Below are 27466 nucleotides of genomic sequence, written 5' to 3'. Positions count from 1 at the left end.
TTTCACAGTTTGTACCAAGGGATCTACAGCCAAGGTCTGGCCTTTCCAAAGGATGGACAGGAACTCAAACCTTCTTCCTAGTTATTGACAGCCAGGGGACAAGCAGTGATGGGCTTCATGGGCACACATGACCTGGATTTTATCTGCTGTGCAATAGATAAAATACTGTTTGAGTTACTGAGACTGCAGAGGTGGCTTGGGAGGTCTCCCATTGAGAGAAAAAAAGTGACTTCCAGAGCCCTCCTAGGGCCAGGATGTCTGTTTTATGAGTCTCAACAGCACAAAGGTTCCAGTACACTGTTCACATAGTGAGGACACTCAATCCCATTTTATCTAGTTCCTTTTCTGTACCCTTTGAGGCACCTTGGATGGTGTCTTATGCCATAAGCACAGAAATGACCAAAAATGCATAGTTCAGGCTCAGAATTCAGTCTTCATCTCTGATTACAAAAAAAATAAATAATCACACACTGAAGAGGAAGCCAGGACACAGTCTCTCCTGGTAGCACAAATGACTCCACCACAAGACAAACAAGATGATAAACTTCTCTATGGGGATAAAAAATAAGCAGCCAACTGCATGTTTCAGATAGTCTTTATCTTTCTCTCTGTAAGTAAGCAAACAGTTTACAGTGCAAGTTGATTTCCACAGAACAAGGATCAGACTCCAAACACCAAGAAACAACAAAAAAAAGTTTCCAAAGAAACTCACAAAGAAACAAAGCAGAAAAGAGGACGGAGGAGATGGTGAGAACCAGCAGATCCATGGGAGGGAAGAGCCAAGCACATGGGACACCAGATGCCCCATCCCAGCTGTGAGGTGCAAGTGCCATACAATCAGGGGCTGGACCCACCTAATCACATTCTTCTACACCAGAGATTCCAAGTGAAAGAGACCTCACCCTGCTGACACCTGAGCAGAGATGGGGTCAGGGTGGGAGTAGGGCTAGATGGCAAAGTGGGCTGGAGATGGGTTGGGGAATAACCTATTTCACCTGTTTCTTATCCTTCAGAAAACCATTCAGGTTTTATTTCAGCTTTCAACTGGCCTTGAAAGTGCCCAAAGGAGGAAGCCACCTGACTACAAGCCAGCAGAGCCAGCAGCAGACTAGGGCAGCACTGTCTCTAGGAGAGGATGGTCACATTGCTATCACTCCAGCTTCACAATGTAGGGCAGGGTTCCAAGTCACAGAAGCATGTGCCATACCTGTCCCCTTGAACATCTGAGACCAGTTTCCATGGAGTGAACTCACTGGTTCTGAATGGTGCAAACAGCTCATGGCCAGTGATCCTCCTGAGAGCCTGGATACCAGAGCACCAAGGACTGAGCTTAAGTGGAGAGGGAAAGGTCTCTGTCTTGACAGGACCCCCTCACATTTCATTGTCTGAAGACCACACAGCACTACCTCTCAGCAGAACAAAAGATCTGACTCAGCCCTCAGGATGTCTTCACCTACCAGTGCTCAGCCTGCAGCTGACCCAAGCCAGCAGCAGCAGCTTTCCCACCAGTTCTAACTCTGGCTTCCCAGATATCACATGCTTGGGACCAAATACATTCGAGATCTGGTTAACTTGGTCACTCACAAAATGCCCTGAAGAACTGAACTTTGCCTCAGCACTCTCCACTTCCCAGTGACATGGAGATGCTTTTCCTCCTACGACTTCCAAATTCCTCCTACAACTTCCCTGAGTGCCTCCCTCAATCCCCTGCCTTAGACAGTGTTGTGCAAAAGGCCCTTCCACTCCCTGCACTGCATCAGCCTGCCAGGCAAAGATGGGAGGACATGATTCCTTTTCAACCCAGATGATACTGTCCTTTCAGTCAACAAAAGACTAACAGTTTAACAGTCATGTCTCTTGCTCTCACTGAGCCAGTCCCTTCTCCCTGTGTGCTCACACAGATTAAGCAGGACTTTCCAAAGTGACACACACTCCATTGCAACAGCCCACCACAAAGGACAGGCCTGGAAGCCAAGGAAAGCCTCCTCATGCCACACCAAAGCACTGGCCACTACAAAACTTCTTCAGCAGCTTTCCAGGGAAGAAGTAGAGAGATTCAGAACTGAGACAAAGTTTCATCAACTTTCTCCTTTCATTTGGATGGAAAAGACTTCCCTACCAATATGCAACTGAGACACCAGGGAGACACCTGCAGCCAGAAGGGATGGCCTGGAAACTTTGTGAAACCATATGAAAGTAACTACAGTTTCCAAACCCCATCTCCTGCAGGAATAGCAGCTTCTCCCTTGCACCCAATTTAGAGACAGTCTTTTCCAATTAAATGCTGACTCTGACCAGGGCAAGGACAGGGTCAGATTGGTTTCCAAACCACATCCAGGCACAAAAGAGTAACAGAAGAGCTAAGAACTGTCTGATTTCTAGTGCAACCACAACAATGGACAATTCCTTAGACATCTTTCACTCAAGGTTCATGGTGCAGGGTGAGGGAAGAGAAGTGAGCTGGGGGAAGGGATGTCCAAGCAGGTCCCAATTAAAGCTTTAAATGACAGGGGAGGTAAATGAAGTGATTGTCCTTTTGGTCTCTCAGCTGGATGTGAAATGCAGGAGCAGCTGTGAGGAGGAGCACACAGCAGTCCTCAGATCCAGTGTATTTCTCTCAGCAGAGGGAAGTGCTCTTAGACCCGTTGAATTTCAAACAGCTTCACATCTGTGTCATACCAGATAGGGGGATCCATGTTCCTAGGAGAGAAAGACAAGAGCCACTTTACTCTCTGCTGTCAGGTACATGGAAGGCAAATCTCACGGCCAGGATGACAGGAGCTGGATACACAGAACACCTTCAGCTTTGCAAAAGAGACAGTCACTGCTTGAGAGACAACGGGCCTGAAAGGGGTGACAGTAACTACAGTAGTCCACAAAGCCAGAGCTTTGCATGACATCTCAGCACCATTGCCTCCAAGCAGCAGCAGGGAATAGAAAAAGCTGCCAATTCTCAAACAAGCAGCACTTCCAGAACAACTCCCTTCATGTCACCCACTCCAAGTTTTGGATCAGCTGATTCACTCTAGTCTTTTCCAAGGGAAAAAGATCTTTCTATCCTGTAAATACAAGACAATCTAGAGCTGGCCAAGTGCATGAAGTTCTCTCTACAGCCCCCCCCAGATGTTTGAAAAAGACCAAGTTAGTCTGGACCCAGTTGGTTTACCTCAAATAAATAACTCCCCACATGTAGGTCCGGAACCACATGGCAGTGCCTGAGTTCGCCTGGTACTTGCGGATGAGGATGGGGTGGGGGACAGGCAGCAGCCCCACCAGAGTGCCATGCTGCAGGAACTTGAGGATCTCAGATTCATCAGTGAGTCCCCTGCCAAGGGACAGACCAGGAACATCGTTAGCACGTCCCATAGACACCCCCAAAACTGCTGCAGCACAAAGTATCGGTCTCAACAAAGTGTGGGCAACTGTGGCCACCAAGAACACACTGCACTGAAACTAAGACAAAAGTTAGGAAGGAATCAGACAAAGCAGAAGTTTGGCAAGCAAAGTAACATCTGTTCTGCTGAGACCCTGATGCTTCCAATTATACTTGACAAGGCTTCCCCTAGAGGCCCTCCAAATTCAAACTCTGCCAACCTCCCTAGAGAGTGCACAGTCCTTTCTCTTCAAAAATGTACTCACTTGTCAATGCAAATCTTCTCCACCTGAGGGACCAGCACCTGCAAAAGCCGCATGATTGTCTGCAGGGGAAGCTTGGACTTCCAAGACATCACCTGTAAGGAGGAAAGCCCACAAGGAGATCAGGGCTCTGCATTTCTAGTTTTTCTACAGTTATCTCCTGTCTCTAGAACAACTGAGGTTTACACAAACCACAGAGGTGGTGAATGATGCACAACAGCAACACAATAAGCTAGCAGGGTTTTGGTTTACAACAGGTGAATCAAAAAGACTTCTTTGCAGGTGATGGTAAATTTCTGTAGCTTCAACCACTAGTCAAAGACATTTGCCTTGAGGAAATCCTGCTCTGGAGGAGTCTCTGCTTTGGTGGGGGGGGGGGGTGGGCATTTCTATCACAACTACTTTTCTCATTATTTATTTTCTCTGTCCAGATTCCCTCACCCAGTCAGGAGTTGGGGTCCACTGTCCACTGGAGGATGCACTAGAGAGACGCCTTCGATCTCGTCGGGGAAGTGATGCTTCCTACCCAGAAACATTTAAAAAAAACAAAACAAAACTCAGCAGGTTGGAACCAGGTTGGAGCACAGAAAGAAGGCAATGTTGAGATAGTCTGAAATACCACAATCCCTGGAGACAGGTGTGGGCTACCTGAAGCACCACACAACAGCAGCGATGACTGTCCCCAGAGCACACCCCACACCCACTGCTTTACTGCCCTTCACCTCCCATCTGCTTTTTGGGCTCCCACCCCACAAACACCAGACATGTAAATAGCCTTGCTGGAGCCAGGTGGGGCTGCTCATGGTCTGAGACCAAAGGCACACGTGTGCACACACAGAGCATGAGAAGAAGGTCAAGACACAAGGGTGGAACATAGGAGTCTCCAGCCTTTGCAAACATCCCCCATTTGCTACCCGATTCTGCAGGACGGGCTCAGCCAAAAGCACATTAAAAACAAAACAGACTGGAAGATTCTTATAGCACCACTGCAGTCCCTGACAAAACACACCATCTCATCCCAACACATCCCCTCCTGCCCACTTTGCTCCACACCTGGTGAGAGCTGGTGTGTCAGTTTGGTCATTCCAGAGAAAACTAAGAGTGGGAAGAGCTGGGAAAGTTTTGTCTTTCCCCACAGGACATCCACGGCGCCCTGAACAAATGGATGCAGTGTTCCCAGAGCAATGGAAGGGTTCAGCAGACACAGAATGCTCAGGCAGAGCATCAGGCAGCACCAGCTGTATCACTGGCCTTGCTGGAGCAGAGCACAGGCAGGACAGGCTCATAATGCACTTCCCACAAGAGAGCCTGGAGCTTTTTGATACTGGGCAGGAAAGGACAGACTGAGTTAACAGAGAGCAATAAAAGACTACTGCTCCATTGAATTTGAAAGATGCTGTTCTATAGGTCTCCATGGGAAAAACTAGCAAATGCCAGAAGGCTGGCATTGCCACCAGAGCCTAGGAGGCCAGCACAGCCTTGGTTCACAAACTGCAACACCTGTCTCATCTACACTGCCAAGCAGCCACCACTCTGAGGGCAGCATCTCAGCAAAGCCCTCATGGGAACACATTTTTCACACCACCAGCTAGCCAGAAGACTCTGGTAGAGCTCTCCATCCCAGAAAGCAGGGAGAGGAAAAAGAAGCAGGAGCCAGAAGCCTCTGGATCAGGAATACATCCCTTTGCAATTACGCACTTGCTGCTCTATCAGTAGCTTTCAAGGTGGAGAACGCTCACTCCTCTAGTGTCCTACCTCTTGTGTCACCAGCACAAACATGGAACACCCAAGATGATGCAACAGTACTTCTAAACCAGTGTTTTCCAGTGCAGTTCACATGTGCTTATTGCCTCTAATATCACATTTTTCTTCAGGGGGCCCAACCAGACCTCTCCTTCCAGCTTCCCCCCATCGTAACTGGTTTCACACCCCAGACCTCCCCTGCACACCAGTGTGGGGCCTTACCCCACTCCAGGCCTCCCCATCACTCCCAGCTGAGGGCAGGGTACTCTCTGGTGGAGGTTGGGAAGACTCAGGCTCCAATGAACGCATCGTCCCATCCTCTGACACCTGTGACTTCTCCGTGAGCTTGTCGATTCCTGTGGTCAAAAGAGGAAAAAAAAAAACAACTCAGACACAAGTGAAGGAAATACTTTTAAAAGCAGGGGGTTCTTCTCTGCCCTACCGTGCACAGACACCCTGTGCATCTGCTGACATCTGCTACACCCTTCTTGCAACTGGAGAAGGAAGATCTAGCCTTGATTTCACCACCCCAAAGGAGTTTTTCTCTAGGAAAATGCTCCCTGATGGAAGGGCACCACAGGTTCACGTGGATATAGTTAAACTGAGACAAAAGGTCAAGATCAGGACAAATGGCCACTAAGTCTGAGAGGAGAGAAACTCAAGGCAGTTTACTTTGACTTGTTTGTGACCAGCTTGGGCAAACTGATCTGAAACTGAGACTGAGCAGCACTAAGTCACTCACAGATGTAAACTCTTAATCTCTCCCACGCCCAGCGAAAGGGTGAGCCCAACGTCGTATCTCCTAGAGAAAACAAACCTCTCTCCTGTTCCAAAGGTAAACTAAAGCTGACCTGGAGTAGCCACCAAACTTGTCTTCAGCGTCCCTGGCTCAGCAGGGGCAGCAGGACGTGAGCCTTCCATGGAGACCCCATCCTGGGAGTTGGTACGAGAAATGGGCTCGGGGGTTTTTCTCTTGCGCTGCAGACCCTTCTGGATGGCCTGCGCGTCCGTGGGCAGGTTGGCCAGCTGGTGGAACACGTTCCGCTTGCGGATAACGGCGTAGACCAAGTTGGAGTTCCCTGGGAATCACAGCAACACAGTAAGCAGAGAAGGGAGATACTGGAGGAGCTCTGCCAACGCAGCACAGCTTGGGGGGTACATGACGCAGGATTGCGGAGAGCTCGGAAAGCTTGTGCTTCCACCCACAAAAGACAAGGGCACCAGGAAGGAGCAGCAGAGCTCTGTATCCTCATATCCGTTGTAAAGCAGGACTGGAAATTCAGTTAAATCCTTCCTAGGCTGGAAGGCTGACAAGATATGGCTTAGAGGCTGACAATCAAACAGTTGAGAATAAAAAGGACCATTTAAACCACATAGTAGCACCTATTTTGGAGGAAAAGGTTGTTAGTCGAGACTCAACATTTCTCCATCTTCTAAAGACCTCACAAAACAATCATGGACATTCCACTGGAAGAGAAACAGGCTTGAAAGGGGAAAGGGTCAGAATTCTCAACTGTCTGCAAGGTTGCAGAGAACAGAATGAAACCATCCCCTAAAATAAAACGCAAATCACAGTCAGAAGAGCTGGTTTAGGATCTGGCAACCACCACTCACTAGATTTCCACTAGGGGAGCAGAATGACCACTCCTGATTTGCAGTTTTAAAGCAAAACATTGCATTTTGAGCAGGGAGAAGAGCTCCCAACAGGTTAAGGCACCTCACTCTGTTATTTCCTTGAGGTAAGACTGTCATGGAAAGGTAACTTTGCTTAGATGGGGCTACTTGGTCTTCAGCCCCAGTGACCTGCCAGAGCAGAACTGAGAAGCACTTTAAACATTTAAGGAGACTGAATTTGTTTTGTCCCCTCAGCTGCACTGCTGAGCAACATGAGCAGATCCACAGCAGCACTCACAGCTCAAGCACTACACACTCACTTCCCCTTTTTCTTCACCTCTACCCATCTCTTCTGCTCTGCAGGAGGCTGAGCTGATGCTGATCATTACCTGCCATCTCATTTTGCTCTAACCCAGCCTGCTTGGGTCAGGACTCACCACTGATTACCTACTAACCCAACTTCTCAATCCTGGGCAAGTCTCCAGGGATTGCACCTTCTACACTTCTCCCCTTCTCTCATCTGTTTGGACTTGCTCTGAACCTCCATCTCATGTCCTCTTGGACTAACTAGTACAAACCCACCAAATGCAGTCAAGTCTCTTACCATCAAACTGGTACTGAATGATGTTGTTGAAAACTTCCAGCAAGAAGAAAACAAGATGATGGTTCTGGACAGCAGAGAACAGGAACCAGGTGGTGGAAAAAGCCTCCAAGAGATGCAGTAACTTGTTGGCAGCCACCATGGAGAGAGACTTCAAGTATGGAGACACTAGGTAAGGCAAAGAAATGAAAACTGGAGAAAGACCCAAGGTGTATTTATTCCCATAAAAACACCACTAAAAATGTTGCTCTTACCACCCTACACTTCTGGGAAAACCCCATAGAATAGCTGACCCCAACAGAGTTCCACAGAAACATTTCTAAACATAGAAGTTGAGAGATATTGCCTAGTAAAAGCAGGCATTTCTGCTTTTAGAGGGTCTTGTGCAGTTTTACACTGGTAACATCATCTCTGGCGTGTCTCCTGAGAAGTTTACACAACTGGAGCCACCTGGACACTCACTAAGCCCAAGGGAAGCCACTGTGGGGAGGTGGCACTCCCTGCTGGAGAGGGACAGCACTGCCAGCCACGCCCACCAGGCCTTCTGGCAAATGCCCTTCTGCAACTTTTGCCACCCGAGGGGCTCTGGGGACTCTGCCCCACCTGACTGAGCCCAGGCAACAACCCCACAGGCAGGTCTGATCTGCTGCTGGCACCTCCAGCACAGACTGGAAAGGATCGTTCCCAGCAGGAGCTCCTGACACTGGTCAATATGAGGAGGCACAAGCAGGAAGGAGAGCAGCCAGAGCTGCCCCCCCGTGGGCTGCACACCCCCGTGCACAGTGCTTACCGTTCACCACGATGGTGAGCAGGCAGTCAAAGAGAGGCTGCAGCCGCTGGTGCCCGCTGGTTATGATCTTGTGAAAGACCTACAGCAAGGAAGGAGCTCTTGAGGAAGGTAGGACCTTACTGAAAGCACCCTCCCAACCAAAACCAGTGCCACCCCCACACTAATCACTTCCTGACACCATTCCTTCCCAGGCAGGGCCCTGCACACACCAGTCAGCCAGGCAGGGAAGGCTGCCCTCACTGCAGACTTGTGCTCCAGGGGTACGAGTTTTCATTCAAAGGAATCTTTTGGGGACATGATTAGGGCTCCACAACACTGAAACAGAACCTGCCTGAGTTGTTCCAAAACACACAGGCAGCCTGAAACAAAAATAAATGACCAGGGAATAAGAAACACATTCCTCTCCATGGATTTTGACTCAGAATCCTGATGAGAGCTGCTTGAAAAGCCACAGAACTAATTGTTACACATTTGGTTTCAGTGCAAACTTCTCACTCAAATGTTTGTCCTATTTTTTCATAGCTGTACCCTCAGACATGGAAAGATTCAGCAGCCTTGCAACCAGTTCACACATTCCCAATATTGACCTTCCCATCTCTAGCTGGCATGCCTGAGGAGAAGACCTGAAGAGTCATGAAAATAAAGAGATTATCTAAAATTGACAGAATGTAATATCAAAACACATGGGATCAAGAACAGATCTGGTGGGCACATTTCTTCCTACTCCTCCTAGCGGGAATCTTTTTCTGGGGGTTTATCAGAAGCTGCTGAGAGACTCTCCTCTGGCAGATGAGCACAAACATGCCAGGAGGGTACCACTCCAGGCTGGCACTGCAAAGCACACAGCTGCTCGTGGGCAGTGTTGTGGCCCTCAGCACTAGAGACAGAGATGAATGAAACCCTGCAGCAACCCCAAGCTGCAGGGCTGAGCTCAGTATCACTGGTGTTCCCATTATGACAGACATGCTCCACACATCTCTGGTTACTTGGGGCAGAGCCAGCAATGCAGTCAGATCTCCTGCCTTTCCCATCTGCAATCAAGTCTGGTACAGACCACACACCAATCCCACTCATGGCAGTCCAGAAGTCTTTTGGACACCACTCCAGTGCCATCAGGATCCTGTTCTTTGGGATCATTTTGTGCAGATGAAATTGCACCTCATGCAGATGCACCCTGCCACAAACATCACCTCTAGTTAACAACAACCTCTAGATCCCACCAGTGCTTGGATACATCCCACACACTCTCTAGCTACTCAGTGGGGCTGGCGAGCTAGGAAGGATGAGTATATTGAAGGAGACAATTATTTGTGGAGGCATGACACAGGAGTTAGAAGGGAAAGAAAAGAGCTGCTGCAGCTATACTCACTATGATGAGCAGATCTGCATGTGTCCCTGTGAAGACAGGGATGTCCATAGGCACTCGGACAGAATACGGCTTGTTCAGTCGAACCCCAAAGTTACGCTCCCCACTGAGAAGCAGGAGGATAAAGACCCCGATGTGCATCAAGCCCACCCGTGCTGCAGGGAAAACAACAACCAAAAAAACCCCACACATCACAGTGAGGCCAGTGGACTTCTAAAAACAGAAGGGCAGCGAGGAGGGAGGAGAAATACTACGGAACTGCACAGGCCAGACCATCCTGATAAGGGACATTCCACAGAGAGTTCCCTCCACTGACAGTGTCCTTCCCAAGTACATCCATGGGGCCAGGACAGTGTTAAGTCTTGGACAGATCATGCTTTTCCTCATTATGCTCTTGATGTAAACCCATCACTGCAGTAGGAGAGACCTGACTTCTTTCCACTCTCCAATGATGGAGCTATGCCTGATTTACACCCAAGGCAAGAGCCAACTGCTCATTTCTCCCTCTTCATGGGATCAGGGACAGTTTTTGACAAGAGGATTCAAAACAAGTTGACACATGCTAAGAACCTCCCTTCCCTGTCTTGTGGTATAAATTACATCCTGCTTCTAGTCTGTTACAAACATTAACACCCAGGTAACTGAACCACTCCACTCCTGCAGAAGGCCAGGAACATGCACTTGAGATGCTATCACATCTCAGTGGTAGGGAGGAAGCACCTTTAGAACATTCCAGCTCAACTGTCAAGCACAGATTGTCCCAAATATCAAAAACAACCAACTTACATTGGTCTGCTCTGGCATCATTGAGAAAATACAAGATTGGGACAAGGATGTCCAGAACATCACTGCTCTTCAGCACAAAGAAGAGAAATTTCTGGAAGAAAGGAGAGGATTTCAGACAATCACAAGAATACTTGTTTTTCCACACCATTTGCAGGACTCAGGCCAGGTAGCCTCACGCTAATTAGTCTCAAGAATGTCAGACAGGCTGGTGGATGCACCAGCTCTTCAACTCCAGTGTTATTTGTGGAGCTACTGTAACACCTGCTCTTGCATTTCCCTGAAGCACTGACCTTCAGGAGCTGCAGCCTCTCTCACAAACCGTCCCTGGAGCCAGACCCCACCAACCCACCCAGCAGGCAGTAGTGCTGCTGCCCAGAGTACCAGAGTCAATGCCAACCACCTGCCCACAGCTCAGTTCAGCCACAGCCACACCAGGGCCTGGGCAACAAGCAAGGTGTGGCAAAGCTCAACCTAGAGCAGATCCACACCTTGTTGAAGTCACAAAGTTTCCAGAAGAGGACAAGGAGTTCCTGATGGAATTGGATCTTCTTGGCAGAGTTTGGCAGGTAGGTCTGGACCAGCGGGTTGGATAACAAGCGGGCCACTCCTTTCAGGATGAACTGGAAATCCTGCCAACAGACCAGGAAAGAGACTGTGGTGGGCCCAGGGCTAATGCAACCAGGATGAAATCAGACAGGAAACAGCTCAGGATAGGAGCACGTTACCTCCTCACGGTGTATTCTTGAGAGGTAATTCACAAAGAGATTGTCTGGTCCAGGAGGCTGCATTCAAAGACAAGGAGAGAAAAGGCTTTCTGGCAAGAAGGCAACTCAGGAAATCAAATCAGGAAATCAGGCTCTGGGGGCTAATGTCTCTCATTTCAGTTTTCTTCTCTCCAGTTTTCAAGGCTAGGAGACAAGAGCACCTCAGGCAACAGTAAGGCCAGGGGCTTTTCACTTACATGCTCCTGACCTAAGCTAGTGACCAGACCCTAGTGGTGTGGTCATCTACAGCTGTTCAGTGACCTACAGGACAGAAGCAGGACTGGGCCAGAGACCGCAGACTTCAAGGAGAGGAGTGGTGCTGGGCCCCACAGGTCAACATTCAATGCAAGTTGGTGTAAGAGGACCACAGGGAGCACAAGAGAGCAGCAGATAGAGCACTCAGTGTCACTCACATCCACATCATCCATGGCTGTGCCAGTGGTCGTGCCATCCACAGTGGGACTTGAACTGGTGGAGCTGTCATAGTCCAAAGTGACAATCAGGACCTGGGCTGCCTCCTCCACCAGGGGCTCACGGTAGTCAGAGAAAAGCAGGTGATTGTAAGGAATCCCATAACCCACCGGGTCGTAGGCACAGACAACGTTCAGGAGCGAGGTGAAGAGCGGGAGCGCGTGTCTGGGGAGGAGAAGACATTCTCAGGAGGCAGAAAGAAGCAGAAGGTGCTGCCTTGGAGAGGAACAGATATGTCTCTCTCCAGGAGTTTCAGGTCATGATAAAACACCAGTATCTTCTCTAGCCTACAAGAGCAGCTCACAACTGAGCAGCCCAGAGACAAGAGCTGACACTCCAGCTCCCAGCTGGTGTCCTGACTACAGCTGAGAGGGAAGGGGAGGTGAGGAGCTTCCCAGAGGAATCCCGAGCAGCAACGTGAAACTGGGGACAGGAACCTCTCGAGATTCTGGGGAGACAGAATAGCCTGCCTTCAGCCGGGCTCGCCCAGATGAGAAACTGTCACCCGAGGAGCTGCAAGTGCCGGTGAGCCAGTGTCACTAGAGGGCAGCATCCATCCGCCACCCACACCTCAGCCACACTCCGTCCCCACCAGGGTCTGCAGCAGGGAGCAGGACCTGCCATTTCCCATAGGACAACAAATTCCAGCGAGCACCGTTCTCACTCCCTCTTTTTGCTGCTGAGGAACAGCTCTCACTCAGCAGAGATGCTCACTGGGCGTATGCAAGACCGGGACAGATTAAAAGGACAACAGCCCCTGGATGTTGGAGGTAGCAAATCCTATGGTCCTCCATTGCCAACACACACCATGGAAGAGATGTGAAGGAATTGCTCCTCCTGACAACCAGTCCTCCACTCTTCACCCTCACCTGTTCTCTGTAGAGCAGAAGAACTGCACCCAGGGGTTGGAATTGCTGCTGTCTGAGGAGGGGGGCAGATACATGGCCTCAGAGAAACAGGTCAGCAGCAGCTTAAGCAGCTCTGTCCTGAAAGAAGCAAAGAAGTCAAGGCCTGAAGTCATTCAGGAGAAGGGACTGGGCATAGAAGGCACAATCACTTACCACAACACCACATAAGTCCCATCTAAAAAGTCATCCCCACAGAAGCTAAGCCCACTTCACTTGATAAGCAGCCCTGCTGTCACTGGCACAAGGCTCAGCACAATTGCTGCCTTATGAAAAAGAAATACACTACAGAGCTCCTGGGCATTTTCAAAGCAACTATGTTTTGCCACTTCATATAATACTACAAAAAGCTGTTTAAAAGGACAGCTGTGATGTTTTTTTTCCTGAGTTGCCAGTCCTGTCAGCTCAGAAAGGAACAAAGAGAAAGCCCTTTAGGAATCAACAGACACCCAAGGAGACAAGGAAAGCCCATCTCCCTCATATCCCCCACCCCTAAACCCAGTTTCTTCCCATTCTGCCTTTGCAGACCCTCTTACCTATTCAAGTCATGGATGTAGTTAGGCTGTGGAGAATGAGCAAAGCCCACTCCTGCCTCCCAGATGTACTCACAGCTGTCAATGGAGTGGATATCTTCTGCCGTGTCCTGTGGGAGGAATAAGAGGTTGGACCACAGAATGCAAGAGCCAGAGTTGACAGAGCCAGCAGTACCCAAGGCAGTTCAGCCTCCCTCTCTAGAGGTGTAGCAAAGAAACCAGCAGAAAAGCATCCAGACACTCAGACCATACCTACCAGCCCCACCCAGGGAGCACCACTGACAAAGGAACCTCTGATCTTCAACAGGTAACTAAGTACAATGCAGAATGAGGCCCTCCCTCTAGCATGCTGAGCTGCAATGCCAGCCGCCTCCACTGGAAGGCTCACCCAAAGCCAAAGGATCCAAAATGCATTCTGCTCTCATTACTGGATGCATCACCATCACCTCTCCATTCCTCCTTTCTCATTAATCAGCCCAGGTCAGGGCTTCCCCTTTGCAGACTGAGAGCACCTCACAGGGTTCAGTCCTGCTCGACACCTCAACTCAACCTCAGAGCACCTCGTATTGAGTTTACCCACATAAGTGTCTCCCAGACACAGGAGAAGCAGGACACTAACCCTCACTGATAATCACAGCAGAGATGGGTGTGACTTGCTTTTCAGAGGGTAAAGCAAGAAGGTGACTGCAAAAAACCACCCCCAGCCCCTTGACAGCTGCTGGCATGATTCCCAAACTCTTGCTTTGCAACCTGAGGAGATGAACCACAGCAGTTTTCCTCTATTTTTCATGGTCAGTCAGGTCAGGGTTGAAGCAGCTTTGCAGAGACGAGCACAGCCACATTTTCCTGACCTGCAGTGCAGGTATAAGCACCCAGCTATCTCAGAATATCTGTTTTAGAAGGCACAAATACCACACAGTGAACCCAAGATGTTGATCAGTTACTGTGGGCTCAAGCTCAGTGAGTCGCTATTTTCCTGCCTGCAGGTTTGCAGAAAGCTGCTGGGGTCTTCCAGGGTGTTTCCCACCATGCAGCCAATCTACCTCTATGCAGACCCTCTCATGGTTCAGCTTACCACTGTGCTCCTCCGGTGGCTCTGCACAGTGAAATCAGGACAGAAGAGCAGATCTGCAACAGCAAGGAGCAATGACTCCGCCAGGGGCCGGGCATTGTCATCATCTTCATCTCCCTAAAAGCAACAAACATGGAAGAGCACTGTCAGCCTAGGGTGAGCAAAGAGGACACAGTAACACTGGTACAGCACAGCAAGAGAAAACACTTCCCAAGAACAGACAGGTGGTCAAGAAGTTATGAAGGAACAAGACAGAGAAACACAAAAAACCCACCCAGTAAAGAAATTACCCCCTGGAAGGTGATGACTAAATAGAAACAAGCTCTTTAATGTCACCAAACTGAGCAGACAAAGGCCTACAGATGTTGTGGAAACAGAGGAGTAGCACTGGACCTTGTCATGAGGGGGTGCTTTACTTACTGAAGACAACAGGAAAGGGAACCAGTTATAGGGAAGAGGGCAATTTGGATGTTGCACAGAGGCAGCAGTGGGAAGCAGGCAGCCAGTTGTGTTAAGGTGTAAAAGCCTTTCCAAGTCCTGCATGGACTGCCCAGAACTGGAGGTGACAGAACCAGGAGAGGCTATATGTACCACAGCCACAAGGGGCTGCCTCAGCCTGCCATGGCAGGGCAAGCATGACAGCAGAGGGGATTTTGGTTTCCAGCATTCAAAGCAATCAGTGGGATCATGCATGGCTGCTCCTCTGCAGCCGTTGTCACGGGAAACCTTGCCAGACCCTGCCTGTCAAAGAACCTCCTGGATGGGAGGCCTTCCCCACCACACACTGGTGCTGAAGGGAAAGGCAGGGAACAGGAATGGCAGGAGCTTATCTACCTCAGCCAGGCCTCTGTCAGCCTGGTCACGACACACAGCTCTTAAATCACAGCGGGCAGGGAAGGGAGATAATGGCCTGTGTGGCTCTGATGTCTGTCTCAGCAACAGCAGAAAGACAACGGTGCAACAGATCCCAGATGGATGGAGCCAGCACAGCAAAGATGCTTTTACTTGGGCTCACAGGCAGAGATGAAATGGCAAGCATTAGTGCCCAAGGGGATTTCTTCTCCAAGAATGATCTTTGCTAACATCACCTCAGTTGCCAGAGAAAGTCCCTGCAGGCTCTGGGTACCACCACACCCAAAGTGGGTGACACACAACAAATCAACAGATCTGTCCCTTAGAGGAGGGAGGCACCCATGCTGCCAGGCACTCAGCCAACCCTACAGCTGCTTCTGCACATGGTTAAATGTGGAGCACCCTGGACCCAACGGCTCCTCTGGCATTCAGCAGGCACAACACAGCAGGAGGGTCCCCAGCCCTGGACTCATGCACTGGGCTGGATCACCTTCAGGTGACCCCACCACTCTCAGGCTGAGAAACTCTCTCTTCCAGGTGCTGAACAAGGGGGAAAAACTGCAGTAACAGCAGCCTGGCTGGATCAGAGCACCAGACACCCTGCATGTTCTTTCCCAAAGCAAGCTCCTCCATTGCTAAGCCTCTCCAGCACTCCCTGGCCCCTGCAGACATGAAAACATGGACAACCACCACCCTCCCAATCCCATAGATCACAGGTAGCAAAGACTTCCCTTTCCACCACCCAGAACTTCCCCTTGAAGTGGCCTCAGGTAAAACAGCTTAGAGGTGACAGGCAGAGACAGCACAAGGTTTGTCCTGTACCAACCACTGCTGATCCTTTATCACCTTTCACAAAATCACTGTAGTGCACTTGACAGGCAGGGGAAACACTCTTCAGCACAGCCACGCTGAGCTACAGCTCCAGGAACTCATAGGAGAGTGCTCTCTATGCACAGAGAAGCCGGCTGCAGAGGGATTAGCAGGCAAATTCCTGCTCTAACTCAACTATCTTTCCAACACTATTTCAACACTCACCCTGATCCTCTGAGAGACACAGAAGAGCACTATTGTGCCTGATCTCCAGACAGAGAAAAGTAGGGAGGTTCAAAGATGCGCCTGAGGTTAAACACATCACTGACAGAGCCAGAAACAGTACCTAATTCTTTAACCACTCTTGCTCAGTTGTGAGCTTCACCTATCAGGCTAGATAAAACTGTGACCCTCAGTTTTGACCAAGGTATTGAATCATGATGCTTGAGAGCTTCTCTGGCACCATTTGCTTTAAATGTGACACAGTAAAACCAGTGGAAATTACACTCTATTTCAGTTTGCTGTGAATCTTAAATCAACCTCAGTTAATGGAATAAGGTCATTTCAGTTTAAGAAGCTCACACAGCCACCACCCTCACAGTAGCATCCTCATGTTCATTTCAAGTCACACCTGCAGTTATCCTGAAGAAGCCCTCCCTCACGTACCAGCAACCTCCTCCAGCTACATACCCAAGTGAAATATTCAGCTGATACAGAAAGCTGTGCTAAACAAAGCAGCTGAGGGTGACAGGAAGAGCAGCACAGATCAAAGGAAAGAAAGTGTCATCTAACTTCCCACTAAATAGAAATAACCAAAATAAAGTAGCCCCCAAAAGCACATAGAGTCTCCTCACTGCAGCCTCCCCTTCACCCTCCAGAAAGAAGAGTAAGTGCCAAGAGACAGACCCCTCCTCGGCCAGCCCCAGGGACAGTTGACCAGAAGAAACCTCTCCAGTCTGGGTCCTCGAAGATGTAAGGCAGGATACGGGTGAGGAGGCGGCAGCAGTTCAAGACGATCTGTCTCTCCTTCTCCGTGTGGCAGCCACTCTCTGCTCCCTGCACCAGCTTCTCCACAGCCTGAAGAAAACAAAACCAAGGCAGGTAGCATTAGCCTGGACAGAAGTTAGCAAGAGTTGGGCAGGTCTGTCCTGATGGTGACACCCTCAGAGTTCTTGGAGCCCACTGTCTCCCAGGTCAATGGTACAGGCACTGTTGCTGCTTGAAGCACTGCAGAAACAGGGTTAATGACCTTCAGCAGACCTCTTGACTTTCTACTGTCCCACTACAAGGAACCTCACATGCCAGAGTTAATCCATGCAGCACACATGTTGTGCCACGTGAGACTGAGAACCACAGCACCAGAAGAAGGCTCCTTCCAGCCCTGCTCCATGACACCACACACTGCAAAGAGCAGATCAGATTAATCAGCCCCATCAGGTAGACAAGAGGCAGGCAGAGCCACGGCAGCAGCGCTGTGCTGCACAGCATGAGGGAGCTGGCACAGAGACACACCAAGGCTGACAGATCTGTATGTGCTGTTATGATTACAGCAAAGATCTCTCCCGACTCAGGAAGTGGGAGCTAAGATGCTGCCTGTGAATATTAAGTGCATAGATAAGGCCTCCAGCAGAGTCTGTCAGGTTCCTGCTGCAGAGGAGGGTGGTAGCCCAGGTCTCCCCTGCTCACTCTGTGAACATGACAGGGCAGAGCTTCTGGGCTGAGTCTCTGCAGTCCATCCAATCTCTACTAAAACAGTCCCACTGGGTTTTTCAGAATAGGATGTGAGTCTTGCCAGGCAGCAACCACAGCCCTGGGAGCTGCAGCAGGAGGTTTTACCCACAGGCAGTAAACGGCAGCTCCTTCCCCCAGCAGCTGCACCCATTGGCTCTTAATCCCTGATCCCAAGGGGAAACAGAAGAAGAATGAAAGTCTAAACATTTAGCAAGGATTCACCTCATTGCTTTTTAATTCATGAGGTCATGTGCCCTGCTTATTCTCCTAGCAGACTGTCTGGGTCACTGGCTCTGCTGGCCTGCGTCACTGCCTTAATGGTATTTAAATGCTGCTTGTGCAGCCTCAGTCTGTCCATACACTGCTCTGGGACTAAGCTTAGCCGTTTTTTTCAGGCACATTTATGACTCTGTAGAGCCCAAGTCTCCAGCCATGGCTGCAAATGACATTTCAGCCATGCTGTTGTGCTCTCCATGAACATGCAGCCTTGCTAAGTCTAGCGGCACATGGCACAGCTCAGGGCCCTCTGGCCCTGATATCCCTCTTGGCTAAACAGCCCTGCAATTACCAGATCTCCCAACACACCTGTTTCCAGCAGGGAGGACAGCCTTGGTTTTGGGGGAAAGAGGACACAGAGTCAGAGGGGTTATGCAGTCAGTACAGGTCTCCTCAGCCCTTCCCTATTCCCAAGCTGCTGATTGCCAGGAGGCAGCACTAGGGAAGAACCATTCAGTTTTTCCTCATTTTTGTATTTTTTTTCTCAAGTATCCACTACAGGCATCTGTCTGAGGTACAATTCCTAGTCAGAGGTACTTTCAGTATGATTCAGGAGGTCTCATTCATATTTTATAGAGTAGAAAAAGAGACACAGGATGGCAAAAACCATTTACAACTGAGAAAACACCATCCCAAATGTTTCCAATACTACAAATTCAAGGCTATTCTTTGCATGACGCAAATCAAAAACATTATTAACGCCTGCACTTTCCCAGGCAGAGTAAGTCCCAGGCTGTTCACCATCTTGACAATTTGCCAAACCTGGCAGGGTAGGAAATGTGAATCAATGTCCCTCATGCTCCATACAAGAACTTGGCAACACCAGAAGCAGCATCAAGGATGCTCTGATGACACAGCAGAAGGAAAAAAAAGTCTTAAGATCTCCCTCAAACTTCACCCAGGCATTTATACAGTGATGATCTCCACATCCCTCTGGGATCTGTCAGCTTGAAGCCAGACTGATGCATGGTGAGGAGCAATTAACTACAGACAAGGAGTTGGATTAACCAGCCTTGCCAAATATGCAGCCTTGGTACAAAGTCCCCTGAGAAGGAAGCAGCTTATGCAGCAGGCACAAGCCAAGAGGGCACAGTGAAACACAGGAAAGGGACAAGAGGAAAAAGGCTCCAAAGTGAGCAAATGCCACCTGTGGTCTGGGATACACCAAGGGAAAGGGCTGAGAGTTACCATCAGGAGAAGACAGGACAAGCAAGCACACCATATGGTACAAGGAAATAACATGTTAGCCCGTGGGAGCCACAGGGCTGTTGATCCAGGGACACCCCTCTACTAGCACAGCACCAAGGAACAGGACAGCACCAACCTTACCTTGTAACACAAAGTTGCCAAGTTTGAAGGCGATTCTTCTCTCACTGCTCGGATCTCTGCAGCTGGTACAAGGGCAAAGACATCCTGCACTGAAGTGGCTGTGTCTGCCCAAAACTGGTCCCAAAAGGCATCATCTGTTGCCTCCACGGGCTGTGGAAAGACAAACATTGTTACAGATACAGAACTGCCATACTGTGAGGTCCAAACATCAATGATTAACATCTGGCTTGGTGACAGGACCAGGCACAGAAGAGGTTCAATAAAACATACTGGCACTGGTTTTGTACCTCAGCCTCTTTATACCAGGGCTTTGACTGGTTTGATCTCCCAAACAGTGCAGTCCCTCAGCAAGGGGGTGAGCAGCCCTGCACATATGTGACCAACCACAGCAGACTCAGACTCCCCAAGTCTTTCAGGGTGTCACAAAATACATGAGGCTTCCTGCTTGTCTGCCCCCTAAGGAGTGTATTACAACATCTTTACCAACACACATGGGCCAGGCTGCTCTCATGCTCTCTGTCACCTTTAGAGCAAGCCAAGGGTACCCAGAGTATGCACTGGAATTACTTACATTGTAATCAAAGCCTTGAGGAAGCAATCAAGGTCATCTCACATTAGGACATGAACAGACCCACAGAACTGAAAGACACACCTCAAAGCACTTACAGACACAAGAGAATTGATTTTTCTGAATCAAATATTTATAGGGAACTGGACTCAGTGCAGCTGGTCACTGCCAAGGCTTTGTTCTTAAAAAGCTCTAAGTGTGCAACTCAAGGAAGGAGATGGAAGGAGGAGACTGATACACCAAAAAAAGCAATCCATTTCAGACCTGCGGCTTGAGAAGCCAAGCCCCCCTGCCTAGGAACACTCTTCCTTCCATTATCTTCTCTGGCTCTGCAGGTACAGACAACCTTCTCCTTTACCAGCACTGCTGTCCCTTTTCCACAGCGAGTATTCTCCTCAAGCCCACCCTGAAACCCCACTGCCAGGGACACAAGCCCAAAGGACAGTCTGTTTCTGTTTGCCAGGCTGCAGCTGGAAAGACAGCTGCAAAATCCCAATGTTACTTCCCTCAGCTTCCTCCTGACAGCGTGGCACCTACTTAGAAATTGAAACAACAATGATGACAACCTGGGTGTCAGGTTATACGTGGCTGAACAGAGCAGAATGGACCCTGCTTTGCCCTTTCTGGCTTTGTAGAGCCAGAGAGCAGTGCTGGCCACCCAAGGTGACAGAGGCTCAGACACACAGGACCAGTGATGCCTCCCACCCTGTGGAAGTGTGGGGATAACCTGCCACTACCCCCAAGAGCTGACAATGCCAGCACTGTTTGTTGAACATGAAGGCATCTCCATTACACAACATCTCAGGCATCCAAAGCCTGGGAGCTCCAAATGATCAGGAAAGACTTAACTTTTCAGCTAGTCTAAAACCAAGCACAGCTCTTCCCATCTAAATTCCAACAATGCCAGGAGACAGGGATCCCTAAACAAGGCTGGGAGGGCTCAAGGGTCCAGCTATAGGGTTGGGATAAATACACACCTATTTACACCAAGCAGCATGAAAGAGATGGATCCACAATTTCAGTCCAAAGAGGAAAATGGAAGCTTTTCCAGAGGAGTTTCCCAGCCATACCAAGGCATGGTGGCATGCTCAGCAGGTCAGAAGATGCATCTGCTAGAGCAATCCCAGCTCAAAGCGAGGGGAACCTCCTGCTTGCAACTTGCACCAGCTCTAAAGCAACAGCAGCCCTCTCTAACTGTGCTGATCAGCATCGTGGGCGAGTCTACCATGTCAGATGGAAAAAGGGCAAAAATATGAATGTCTGTTTAACTTAAACAATTCCTGCCCACTCCCAGCTCTGCTGTAGTAGGCAGAAAACTTGCCCAGCTCCCTGCTATTTCTAAACACAGCCAAGATGTGACTCTGGGGAGGACAGCTCATTCACAGCTCCGACAGGGAGCAGTGCTGCCTTTCCCCCTTTGCTGTCACCTCCCGAATTAACAGGTACAGCCTTCCAGCAGGTGATGTGTCACTACCACCCAAAGGCCACAAAGTGAACGGGACAGGCTGGCCTCCCACAAACTGGTATAGCAGGTTACTGCCCTGCAGCTCTGTGCTGTAGAGGCAGCTTATTGCTTGTCCTGGTCCTTCCAGCCATGCAATGAATCAGCACAAGTGACTCTCCAGTCTTTAAAATCTAAACCATAAAACACCCACATGTGTTTAGGCACCTTCTTAAACTCTGCTCTAGTGCTCAAACCCCATCAATTTGATCACCTGGCCACCACAGCAAGTTCCTACCAAAGCTCTTCCCAAGGGAAGAGCAACTTTTTCCAAATGGCTCAAAATCACAGCTCCTCAGAAGGGATCCGTAGGAACAGCCAAGTGTTTACAGCCTGACTTTCAGCTTCCTGAGTGTGTGAAGGAGCTGTGCTCTCTGCCACCTGGCCACAAAATGCTTAAATGGAAGCAAAGCCAGTTTGCAAATCTCATCTCTAATTACACACCTCAAAAAGTGCCAAGTATCTGGAAATCTGATCTATATAATGCATGAACCATTCTACACTTCCTACACCCCCCATAACCACATGTCTCAGTGCCACATGTCCCTGCTGGCTGCCTGCCACAGCCACTCCCACCGGCAGCAGCAATCCCTGCTAATTGGAGATCATGCATAAGTAATGGCTTCACTCTCATCTACAGGGGAAGGAAAAAAACATTTCCCTCCAGCAGACACAGGACACAGATCCCTCTACCCCCCTCTAGCCCGAGGCCTCCTCAGAGGTTGAGCACAGCTACTGTTTTACAGATGGCAACACAAAAGCCAAGATGGATTGAAGAACACGGTCTCTGACTGAAATTATATTAAGATAGATAAGCACAGCAGCAGTTGCCCAACCCAAGCTGCAACCTTGGATGCTGCAGCCACGTTAATGCCATGGCTGCCATCTTGGCAAGAAGACTATAGTAAAACACCATTTCTTTCATTTTTAATAGCTGCAGCAAGTCTGCTCCTCACCCAACAGATGGTAACCCGTGTACAACCCTGGGACACAGGTTCAGTACCGAGCCACTCACCCCCCTGCTTGAATTAACAGTCTGGCACCACGGAGCTGCTCAATCCACATAATATTCATCTCCTCAACAGAACAGTACTGGGTATTTTTAAGCTGCCTGTATTCTGCACACAGCATCGCTGGGGATCTAAATATCCATTTTCTCATGCTGAGCTCACCCAACAACCCATCTCTAGCTCATAGAGAAGGGCAATAGAGACCTACAACAGTCTTGTTTACTAGCCACAGATATCACCATTTGAAAGTGTCAAGGTTAATTACAAGTGTTGCTACTGCACATGGTGCAGTGACAGATCCCACAGCACCACAGTAGCCCGGACAGTGCTTTAACCAAGAGCTCAGGAGGAGCTGGATCCTCAGCAGCAATGCTATGAGCTGGGGCGCTTTGGATCCTCCAGATCAGCACAGATGTTTCCTCTCTTGGTGAGGGAGCTGCAGCACATTAAGTGCTTGGTGCACCAACACAGCACAGCAACCAGCTCTGCACCAGTGGTGCAATGAGAATGAGAACTTCATCATTGCTGCCAGAATCAAGGGATCAGCATCTCAACTCTGCTCTGGAAACATGACCAGCACATTTGGAGAGCAAAGGAAGTTCCTGACCCACCATGCATCCCATGACAGAGGCTGCTGAAGTTACAGAACAAACTAGTAGAGTGAAGCTGCTGCCTGTACCAAGCTCTGCACACCAAAGGGAAGAGATGAGTGTAATGCAGAGTGGTTACTGAGAACACAGTGGGCTGAGCTGAGGTGATGTGACATCTCAGAGTTGGCAAGGAGAGAGGCTTTTGTCTTCAGTTCACCTAGGCAAGGTGTAAAGACCTCTCACCTGCACGCTGGCCACACAAAGGCAGAACTAGTCTTACCAGATCCCTTCAGCCTTTATTTCCCAAGTTATCCATGTTGGGCTTCAGGTTCTTGAAAGCACACCCCACACACGTCATAGGAGCCAGAAAAGGAAGGCGCTCAGCTTGCAAACTTCTTGCCAGTTACCTAACAGAGAATCATAGCCCTGGAGAGGCAACCCCAGGCAAAGCAGGACACGTCACAGGAAACAGGAAAACAGAGTGGAGCTGACCACGTCCTATAAACAGGAAAAGGTCCCAAGGCACAACCTCTCCCCATTCATCACTGTCCTCAGCCTGGTGCTAACACCACCTTGGCTGTCTCGTTCAGGTCCAACCCCTCACAAACTGGGGCAGGGTATGTGATGTGCACCCTCCTCCCAACCAAGAGCTCTCTGCACTTACACCTTGACATCAAATGCCTATTCCCACCAATTCCTCCCCTTCCCCCAGCCCCCATCACAGGCCTGTCCTCAAACCAATTCCGAGGTTGCTGCAAACCATCAGCAGAGAACCAAGGGGAGGAGCAGCCACTAGTCTTGCTCACTGTGTTCTCCTTTCGCTTCTTGCCAACACACCACCTGAGCATCCCAGCAGCTGAGGCAGCAAGGCATTTGGGATGCTGCATTTCCTGGGACTCAACAGCAGAGCAGGAACCTCATCCCCCACCAGGGTTTCTAGCCAGTACTATACAAGGTCAGATCATACATAACATGCTCCTTCCCACCCCAAATGAGGCAGAACTGTGGAGTGTAATGACCACAGAGCCATTCATGCAGCACTTCACCAAGCTCTACACCAGGACAACCCTGCAGGGCCAGCAAGTTAGAGGCAACTCACACACCTTTGTACCACCTGCTTGTGAGCCACCATGCAAAAGGGAAGTCTGAAGTCAGATCTTTTAAAACATCAGTAACTAGAAAGATTTAATTCCTTCTGCCAAGGACAGCAGCTCCAGACAGATTTCAGAGCAGAAATCCTTTTTTCTCTAGGATCTTTGCAGTTAGCCATGCAGAACCACATGAATCTGTCACCAGTTCTCAACTACCAGAGCAGAGACAGGAATGCAAAGGAAACTGGAAAATGGGATTTGTGGAAGTCTGGCAGGAAAAGCCTAGGACAAGAGTCAGCTGGGTGAAGTGTGAGTTATAGCTTTGCTTCTGAGCCTACAGCTTTGCTTCTGAGCAACCTGAAAGAATTTGATACTTGAATCAAGCTTGAATACTACCAGAAACAGGCTACCAGAAACCAACCACTCTCTAAGCACAAGACGTACTTTTATCAGGCTCAAATTAACAGCCTGCTGTACTACTGCATTTCTACATCAAGGAAAAAGAAAGGACTGGAGTTTGTCCCTGGTGTTTGATCCTTCCCGTTTCTTTAAAAGAGGCAAAGCTAACATTAAAATCTAACAAGCCAGTGCTCAAGATAAATTTCTTATCTTCCATTCGGTTGCTTCCAGCAACCATTTAACTGCCAACTGGCTGAGAAAAGAAAACATGTTTCCCCAGCAGTTACACCTCCCAGCTCTAGCTCCCTGGTTTGCCACTGACCAGCTGCCACACTTGCAATCTACCTTCCCCTTCACCTGCTAAGTAGGCAGCATTTTTACAGGCAGTTTGGGAGAGCTCTCACCTGATAAAGCACACCTGATTTATTATTAAAAGGGTGGGCTCTAACAATGTAAAGGTGTGCAGTGTAATGTAACATCTATGTATGATATGACAATCCTAAAGCTTATTTTAACATGTGTGATTATAAACATACATGTGTAGCATAAGCTAATTCCTTCCTTCTGGTAGTACTGCCCTTTTTTCATCACTGAAATAATTCTGAAGTGATTTTTCTTTTTGAATACGGTTGCACCTTTACAGTTTCTCTTTGGCAATTAAAAAAAATTATATATTATATATATCAATTAAGTCAACTTCATTTATGCCCAGAATTGGTTCTGCTTCCCAGTTCTGGGCTCTATGTGTGCTCAAAGCATTCAAGTGTTATGCTCCTCATCATATCTATTTTTTTAAGAAATGTTCATATGAGAATGCTCATATTTTTAAATTAATGGAAGCCTGGAGATTATAAAAACTTCTTTTAAAGAAAAATGTAACTTCAGTGCCAACTCGGAACCTTTACTAGCAAGTGAACAGTGCTTTCTGCTCAACCACTTCCATCAGATCCTCAGGAAACACCACACTAAGTTCACAGTTTCATGTTACTGATGAATTGATGGAAATCTATTTGCCCAGCTAACTAACGTCAGAGAAGAAGGCTGCAAAAAGAGACACGCTGCTGAGAAAGTGTATTTTGAGTTCATAGCTTTGAAAGATGTGACTCTCTCCACTACTGCAGCCTGGTTTTGAGTCCAGGGCCTCATAGACTAGAAGGTTACACAGAGGTTGCTGCTGGTAGGAGCTCAGAGGGCTCCAGGAGAGCCCAGTCACGCATCCTGCACAAGCAAACACCATTGCCCTTCTACAATATGTAAATATGGGAGTGCCAACACCCCACCCTTTTTCCACATGGCAGTTAGTCTCACCTAGACCACAAAGACATGAAATTAATCCAGCCAAGAACGAAGCTTTTTCTCCTCCCTTTATTCAGGGCTCCAGTGAACCTTTTTTTATTGCACACATCAATAAACTGCGGGAGGGAAGCCCTCTCTTCTTGGCTGGCAACCTGAAGGATTGCCTCATACAGGATTTTCTTTGTGAAGAGCAGACTGAGAAGATCCCTAAAGGCTTGATTTCCACACTTCAGTCTCTCTTTACAAGCATTTTTTCCAATGGAGGAGGACAGTCCAAAGCCAAAAGCACTCTGAACTATCTGGCATCCAGAAAAGACACCACTACAGGTTTTAAACAATGCGGACAGAAGTGATACTTAAAGTATAAGCACAATTTCTCAGAGGGTCTTCCAGCCTTACTTTCTAGGATTCATTTCCCATTCTTCACCCCTTGGGTTTTCACAGATTTTCTCCTACTACCCTTTACCCCTTTGCATCCTTAACCTTTTATTCTGAATTAATTCCCCACAGGTAAATATCTTTCTCCTACCACCCCCAAGTTTTCTTAGCAGCTGTTATTCCCTCATCACCAAAGGCAGCTCAGAACAGCAGCTTCCACTGCAGCTCAGAAGAACCCGAGATGCAATTTCTTAACAGAGCAAAAACCCTCCAGTCTTTAGACAGGACAGTCTAGTAATTTTCTGCCTGTGTGCTGCTGGACTCCCAACTTCTGACAAGAAAACTAAACCAGCTCCCAGGACATAAGCAACACCTGCCAGACCTCTAGGCAACCACCCTCCCTATACACAGCCCTGACTTTAATACCTTCTCCCCTTCAGCCTGCAGAAATAAAGAGGTATCTCACAGGTCACAGATGGAACCTGCTTCTGCTGCAACAGCACGGTTGGCCAACAGCCCCTTCAGTCTGCGATTAGCCAGAAACAGGGCAAGATTCTCCACTAATTCTTGGCGGGGGGGGGGGGAGGATATACAGCGATGGCGACCTACACCTGCAGCTGAACGCACGACGAGCCGTGCACAGCCCTTACCGCAGCAGCATCAGGGTCTGGCAACACAGGACGGGGCTCAGCAAAAGGCGAGATGTGAGGGGAGGCGAGGGCCCCGACACGGACCCGGGCCCCGCGGCAGGGCCCGGCCTCCCCGCCCGACCCCCGCTCCCCCCTCCAGAGCCGCATTACCCCTCCAGAGACCGGCGACATAACGGATGGGACCGGCTTGCCCAGATCCCCCATCGCTTCCCCAGATCCCCCATCGCTTCCCCAGCCCTAGAGCGAGGTGGCAAGGACCCCGAGCAGCGCTGTCACCTCCACCCCCAGCGCGGCAGGTTCCCCCGGCCCCGCACACGAGGTCCCGCTCAGCAGGGTCGGGCTGCGGGGGCAGCGGCCGCTTCCCCTCAGCGCCGGGGGTGTCTCGGGGTTGGGCCGGGGGGTCCTGCCAGCGCGCCCCGGCCTCCCCCCGGCATCCCCGGGCACCTCGGGGCGCGGGAGGCCGCGCCTCAGGGCGGACGGGGCGGCTCCCGACATGGCGGGGCCCCCGCACCTCACCCGCCGCCCGACATGGCGGCCCCCCCCCCCCCCCCTCAGCTCCCCCTCCTCCCGACATGGCGGCCCTCACCTGCGTCTTGGTGGTGAGCTGGATCACCGCCTTCCTGAAGTTGAGCTTGGAGTCGGCGCTGCCCATCGTGCGGCCCGGCTCGGCGGGGCTGCGGCCTGCCAGCCGCGGCGGGCAGCAC

General features: G+C 49.6%; 1 protein-coding gene across 1 annotated transcript; it reads right to left on the bottom strand.

Annotated features, from left to right (window-relative positions):
• Positions 1-577: 577 nt before the first annotated feature.
• HID1 (HID1 domain containing) lies at positions 578-27466 on the bottom strand. Its single transcript, XM_051635004.1, has 19 exons — positions 27349-27466; positions 19280-19429; positions 16850-17020; positions 14285-14398; positions 13213-13319; positions 12641-12757; positions 11714-11936; positions 11262-11318; positions 11025-11165; positions 10537-10627; positions 9754-9905; positions 8385-8463; positions 7598-7762; positions 6231-6458; positions 5602-5735; positions 4078-4158; positions 3640-3731; positions 3167-3325; positions 578-2700 (listed from the first exon to the last, which is right to left on the bottom strand). Exons 1-19 carry the CDS (start codon positions 27412-27414, stop codon positions 2637-2639), a joined length of 2391 nt encoding a protein of 796 aa, XP_051490964.1. The 5' UTR covers positions 27415-27466; the 3' UTR covers positions 578-2636.

Source organism: Apus apus, chromosome 17, assembly GCF_020740795.1.
Source record: "Apus apus isolate bApuApu2 chromosome 17, bApuApu2.pri.cur, whole genome shotgun sequence".
Classification (NCBI taxonomy): domain Eukaryota; kingdom Metazoa; phylum Chordata; class Aves; order Apodiformes; family Apodidae; genus Apus; species Apus apus.
Note: the sequence above shows the minus strand (reverse complement) of the source record. Positions and strands in the feature narration are given on the sequence as shown.

Excerpts from the sequence above, each read along its gene's own strand:
- HID1 (XM_051635004.1), bottom strand. The coding sequence starts at position 27,414 with ATGGGCAGCGCCGACTCCAAGCTCAACTTCAGGAAGGCGGTGATCCAG. Across the intron at positions 7,763-8,384 it reads GCTCACCATCGTGGTGAACG|TGTCTCCATACTTGAAGTCT; the intron begins GTAAGCACTGTG and ends TGCCTTACCTAG. Across the intron at positions 2,701-3,166 it reads TGGGGAGTTATTTATTTGAG|GAACATGGATCCCCCTATCT; the intron begins GTAAACCAACTG and ends TTTCTCTCCTAG.